The sequence below is a fragment of the Nestor notabilis genome, unplaced genomic scaffold (assembly GCF_000696875.1).
Source record: "Nestor notabilis isolate BGI_N333 unplaced genomic scaffold, ASM69687v1 scaffold12938, whole genome shotgun sequence".
NCBI lineage: Eukaryota > Metazoa > Chordata > Aves > Psittaciformes > Psittacidae > Nestor > Nestor notabilis.
Window position 1 is genome coordinate 35,536 of NW_009939666.1, and position 6,944 is coordinate 42,479.

The 6,944-nt window shown below is 41.5% G+C and overlaps 1 protein-coding gene across 1 annotated transcript; it reads right to left on the minus strand.

Moving 5' to 3' along the window:
• Window positions 1-6,416: 6,416 nt before the first annotated feature.
• Window positions 6,417-6,938, minus strand: SOWAHC (sosondowah ankyrin repeat domain family member C; the record flags this gene model as incomplete). Its single annotated transcript, XM_010019977.1, has 1 exon — window positions 6,417-6,938. A coding segment is annotated over one exon (522 nt), but the record flags the coding sequence as incomplete, so codon positions are not given.
• Between the last annotated feature and the right edge of the window lie 6 nt (window positions 6,939-6,944).

Here is a 6,944-nt window from a genome sequence, read left to right on the forward strand (position 1 = left end):
TCTGCTATATGAGGTACTTGGCACTTAAATATTAAAGTCTGCTCAGTGTTCCAATTTCATCCATATTTCATTTCATGCCATTTATTCACACATTAAGTATAATACGTGTATGAGTGTCGCAGGCAGATGAAATGACGTGGCATCTCTTCTTCTGTCCCCATCAAGGGGAGTTTGAAACTGCCCACAGTGTGCAGCTGCAGGCTGCAGGGTGGCAGCTACCACACCTGCAGTCCATTCCACCCAACCCATCTGCAACAGAAATGAAAGTTTCAAGAGGCAAAGGACAAGTGCATTGTTGGTAGCCAAGGGTTCTGCTGTGGGAGGCAGCTGAACCAGGAGGACCCAGCTGCATTCCTTTAATTATATGCTCCCAAATTGTCACAGAGTTACTTCCCTGAGATATACGTATAGTGAGATACTATGTGACAAGTAACACTAAAAAGAAATAGCACATATAAATATAAACATGTGTTACAAACATGTTTGCCTGTACTTTGAGGCTTTATGTCCTGCAAGCTTATGTCCAGTGACCTTTATAGCCTGCACAGTTAATTTTGTCTTCCTGTATTTAAAGCAGTAAAAAGGACAGCACCTATTCAGTATGAACTGTCCCAAGGGATTTCTGTGCCCCAACAAATACTGCAAACATCCTTTATTTCATTTTTTTTAAAACAAAAAAACCCCACACCATCAGAAAAACCAACCACCCCGCTCAAACAACCATCATCCCAAACAACTTCAAAAAGAGGTATCTGTTATTTATGCCCACTCTTCTAACAGTTTTTCAGGCAAGGAACTGCAAGGTGAAATAACTGGTAGAGCTCAACAGCCAGCTAGAGGAAGTGAAAAGCCTCTTGATCCAGGGTTAAAATACTAAGTGCTCAGTGTTTCAGTTAAAGTTAGGGCTAGTTCTGGGTACAGCCTAAGTAACTGAATTATTCTGGTGGTAAGAAATATTTAAGATTAATTTCCAAAGCCTCTCTTCATGTACTAGGACAGATGCAAGGATGCATTCCTTAGGCTGTCTGCTTTAGACTGACAGCAGCAAGCTTCAGTGATTTACCTGAATCCCCGCAGAGGCATGCGTGGACACAGGTATCTTTTGACTTCCATCGGCACCTCTTGACAGTCCTACCACAGGTTTGCAAAATGCCTTTTAATCAAATAAGGACACATTAAAATAGGTTAGTATGACTTGCTAAATTCTTCTATGCTTCCCAGAAATCTAGGGGAGGGGACAGTTTACGGCTGTCTATACAGAAGGGTAAGTGCACATAAACCACAGTGGTTCATTTGGCATAACTAATCTAGCTGAAAGAACACAATGCTCTTGCACCATGACCCGAGTACTACCTGCCTTTAAGGTAACTGTTCGACATGCCACTAGCAGCTTAACTCCTTGTTAAAATCTCAGAGTAAGTTTTCTTCAGGTTTTACGACAGATGAAACACCTCACCTGTAACAGTTCCGTTAAAAACAAATGAATGAAACACACTAACCTGGCTCAGCTTTTCCAGTAATGTGTGTATTAGGACACATCAGTATCAAACTGTTACATTAACTGAAACATATATTAACTGAAATATGACACAAGATAAAGTCTGGAACAGCTGCAAAAATGATGTTTCATTATGGCAAAACTGGTAATTTAAAATCGTATGTTCCACTTTTTTTCTGTCAAACTGCTCACGATTTAACACACACTGAAAAGCTTGTCCCTCTCCTAAACCCTAATATTAATTTCATACTCCTTCCTTCTCCCCACATACAGTTGAGGACATGGAAAAATGACGGTATGTACTGTATGCCCCTACCCTTCCTTTCTAGTCAATGGAAAAAATAATTTAGTAATGCAATGAAGAAGGGCTTCTCTCCCAGTGAGAAGCCTAAAGTTAAGTGGGGCCATCCTGATGTGTCAGGACGCTGCTACAGCAGCTGTAGGGCTGTTTGTGCTCAATAGGAGGGTTGTTTGTGCTTTTGCAAACAGTACTAGCTACACTAAGAAATATTGGTAAGAGGACCAACCACGGTACTTAGCATCAGACATTAATTTACATTAGAGCTCTCTGCAAGTCATCTCGCTCAACTGTCGTTCTGTAGGAGAAGGGATACATTTTAGATACAATTTTCTAAACAACTAGTCAAGTGATTGCTTGATCAGCAAGACTCACATAGGCTGCTCTCCTACTGAGTCCTCTACCTCACCCATAACCTCAGCTGCTTCCCACATGCTCCCACTCTCTTGTAAGCTTCCAAGAACGCTTTTTCCTCCCGTCTCCTTTTAGTCGTGTCCCCAAACTGCTGATTTGGGGTTGCTTGGTTTGGAGCTGTGTGCATCCTGATCCACTAGCATGGTAACAGCTGAGCTTTTATTTTTCCAGTCTAAGCACAAATCTGGATGTCTCTCAGAGGAGTTACTGGCAGCATGAGGTTTACTAGTTTTAACACATATTTTGGTAAGTCAACAGCTTCAGAGAATTTTTAGATACACCAAAATCCCACAGTCTAGCTTGGTAATGAAATGAAACTTCCCTTTAGAGAAGCTGCCAGCTGTAGTTAAGACATATTACAAAAAGCCTTAATCCTAAATCTTTTTTAATTAGGTATTGACCTTACATAGTGACCAAAACTAGTATTAGTCTTCCCAGAGTCAGAGATATTTAGCTGCATAGGCATAAGGTCAGGACACTATTTTAAGTTAAGCAATGCCACTCTCCCAGGCCCTTATTTAGACATACTTCTCCAGAAGAAAAAAATTGTTGTCTTCATTTACATGAGCTATTAGAGAATAACTGCCAAAGAAAAATGTTACTGTCTTGAAAACAACTTAACTGTATTTTGTCTGTGTCTTACTCTTTGAGTGTTAGACGGTATCAGTCATCTTGATGATAAAAAACCCCCAACCACAAAATGGTACGCAATTCTAACAGCCAAGATACAAGTAGCACCTAAGCATGAAGCATACAGAAGTCGATTCAAGCATAAACAATTAATGGGCTCTTTTTATTTCAGTAAAACTAAAGCTTACAGCTTGTTAACTTGTATCCATTCAGGAAGAAACCCATAAAAAGTTGTATTAATAAAAACTGACAGGCTTTCAGGCCTCTAAATATTTTAAACATAAGATATAATAAAAGATATCAAATGTTTACATTACAGTCTTGCTGCCTTACATACCATCATAAAAAGTGAATGAACACACTCAGTAACTTCAAGCGTACCATTAAAAAGACACCACTAAGTGCTCCAGTTTTCTGTACCATACAACTTTATTTCAAATTCACATCTTTCTAGGCAATGTATCCAAAATATTTGACTCAAGCTTTGTACCTTTGGACTGTAAATATTTTGAAACAGGGCTTCAAGCCTTTCCTATGTCCAAAAAACCTTAAGTTTTATCACGTTATAAAAAGTAACCATGTGGAATGTGACAAGTCATACTGTGAAACCAAAGTGCTTTAGTCCTATAGCGCAGACAGACACTAGTGGTTATCTAGCTATTTGTCAATATATCACCAACACCACAAGAGACGTTTGCTCTGTTGCTGCCCCCCTTGCAAAGACCTCTGGACCATTATGATGAAATTTCATTAACTGACAACTAAACAGTATCAGTGGACCATGGACCAACAGTTTCACTTTGATACTTCAAATATTGAGTTATAAATGAGGCATCTTCTTACCGTTTTTCAAGTTCCCTTAGTAATTAACAAAGTACCACTGTTATTATGCAAGATAAAACTATGTTCCAGTTAGCCTTTTAAAATCCAAAGTGTGCTATATTCCAAATCCCAAAGCACTGAAACCCTCAAATTATTTCCCCAGACCCCAACAGTTATCTAAGTCTCAGTATTTTTGTGCAATTCTTTGCTATTTGCATGTGATGAGGTTAACACTTCACGCAAGAGCTCATATAAAAGAACTATAAACTCTTAAAGCAGAAAGTAAGCTTCATAAGGTTTGGAGAACGGCAGTTGTGTGGAATGTGTGCTCAGTTCAGAAGCGGCCATGCTGAAGAGAGCTCATTGCAAGTGTCCAGTTAGGAAACCTCCTTTCTACAGAAGTCTGAACTGCTATTTATCTTCCAGAGTGAAGAAAGTTTAAGACTTAGGCATTTGTCTTATTTGTTACAAAAAAATTAGCTCTATAATATAATTCTTATGATTATTACCCCCCTTTCAGACACCCCATTGTTGTGTAAGTTTACAGCTTCATTGGGAAGGGCTGAGGGAACATTTCTGGTCCTGTCCTACAGACGTAAAGACAAAGTGCTTTGCAAGACTGATTTTACCCATCACATTTGTGGCAACCAACCCAAAATAAAGGCACATGAAATCTATAGTAATATAGCTTATAAACTGTAAACTAAAGCTGAACCTCTGTATAATTCCTAGTCTTTCTGCACAAAAGTAATGACCAGCACCCACGCAGAGATTCTTTTTTTTTCCTCATGTAACTTTTCCCAGAAACAGCTAAGTGTCACTTGCATGCCTATGCAAATACTATCATTCATCAGGTTTTGACACAAAGAGCAGGAATTGGTAAACTATCTACATGGGAAGTCTGAAACCAATGAATCGCTATCACTCCCTTCCCCTGCCGCTACAATAAATGTAAGCCACCAGCAACAGCTACAGACAGCTGTTACCTTGCAAGTGCTCAACACCCAGCAGCAGTTTCCCTGTGAGGTGTTCTAGAGCTTGTGACATGCGTTTAATCAGTATCTCAGATCTGGATTTTAACATGTCAAAGCCTATCTACTTTTGGTTAGTTATCAGTCAGGCATGCACAGACATTCTGAGGAAGCCAACTTGAAACACGCTTTGACAAATGTTGCACTGAAACTGGTGGTACCTTTATAGCTAAGCACAGATGAGCTGCTACTGTGAGCAGCATTCAGGATCCAGGGTCAGCTCAATAGCTCATTCTTAAGGAAAGCTGAATCTGGACACAAATCTGCCTCCTAGATTTCACTGGAATTGCTACCTTTAAAGCAGAGAAACAAGATTCAAGGTTTCTGAAAGCTTTAGCAGACGGATAGGCTTGTCAATCAGATTAAGACTCACTAGGTTGTTAAACAAGAGTTCAAAGACTTGGTTATCACTTCTCAGGAAATACAGGTTTAAAAGAACTCAAACACCATTGCCATCACTTACCTAGAACATGTCATTAGACTGCTCTCACTCAGGATGATAAACAGGGATAGAGTTTCAGAGTTCTAATTATTCGCCTTATGTGTGAATTCACACACCTCTTTTTTTCTTTTTCTTCTTTCTCTTTTGAATTTTTTTTTTCCATTTCTGCACAGAGTCAGTTCAAGGGATTGGCACACGAGTCACTAGCGAACAGAGACCTGTAGCTATTCCATTACAGGACTGTATTAGTGTTTCATGAAGATTTCATGCAATGGTGTCTGCGCTCTTTTCTGAAGGAGAACGACTCTCACAGGTAGCACACACAACACATTTTCAGCAAATTTTCCGATTTTAAAAGCAGTGAGTTACACAAACAACATTAACAAGAGTTGACCAGACTTAATAACTAGAACTGCACTAGGTCTGGCACTTGAGAATTCACAGTGATTAAAATAAAATTGCTTTGCCTAAGACAAAACATAAGATACCAAATATATAAAAAGACTCTTTGCTTTCATTATCTTGTATTAGTATTCCAACAGCTGTAAGCAAGCTCAGTAGTACCTCAGACAGCAGAGACTTCTGCATGTGGTTAACTTTATTCATTGTTTGCAGTGCAATGGATTATGTTTTTAGAAAAATATATTCATGATGTCAAATGAGGCAATTTTCAATGCATAAAGTCAACACAAGCTCAAGTCTTTGATGGACTTAACCTTGGTTTCTGACAAGAAACCGTTATCTACCATCTCATTTTGGGGATCTAACTCCACAACGTGCAAGGTGGTATTGCTGTCAAAGAGAAACTTAAAAGTATACTTGCATATAACTGAAGTGTTCTTCTGACATAGCAAGGTGTTTGTAAGTAGTTTATAGTACCAGCTGATAATATAAGAGTAGAGCATCTGCACTTTTCTCTCCCTCATTCAACTCGCTAATCCTAGCAGATTCACTAACACAGGTTTCCAACCCCGAAGGCTGCTTTTAGAGAAAAAGGAGCACAGCTTTTAAACACTCCAGTGTTTCCCAACGCACCCGCAGCCTCTCATTTCAGCACCAAGGGCCCAGCTGAAGCAGCTGCTCTCGGGAGCTGTAAGCCACCAGAGCCCCTGCTGACACACTGGGCTCACTGACCCCACCGAACTGGGAGTTAAAGCAAGATACTCAAATCTCATCTGCCAAGTCCATGAGTGTAGATGAGCACCCACTAGTACCTGCCTCACCTTCTGACAACACCTTTTGGTCTGTGTGCCCACCTCCCAGACCTCCTGCTCCTTGGCCTTATCCAAAGACGTTGGACTTTGGCCTGAGCTTGAACGATGCTTTCAGGGATCTCTCCTCATTCTCCTCCTCCTCAGTGTCACCGCGAAAGGAGGGAGTGTTGTGGATGATCTGAGTCCTGAAGCGGATCTTGTTAAGCCTAGGCTTCATCCGCCCGCTGCCGGAGGCTTTCCTGGTCATCTCCTTGCCCTTGCCTGGCACCGCTGCCCCTTCGGCGCCCTCAGCTTCCTCCCCAGCGCTGTGATGGTGGTGGTGGTGGGAGAGGCGGTAGCTCATGAGATTGGAGGGCAACACCTTGGAGAGCCTCCAGCGCCCGCTCCCATTGCCAGCAGCCCCTTCCTCCTCCTCCTCCTCCTCCTCCAGGGCACCCACGAGGCTCCGCATATCCCCCGAGGTGCCCTGGTGCAGGTACTGGGCAGCCTTGCGCCCGCTGTAGTCGCGGATGTCCACATCGGCGTCGTAGGCTCCTACCAGCAGCTTCACCACTTCTGCGTGGCCGTGCATGGCGGCTATGTGCAGCGCGGTATG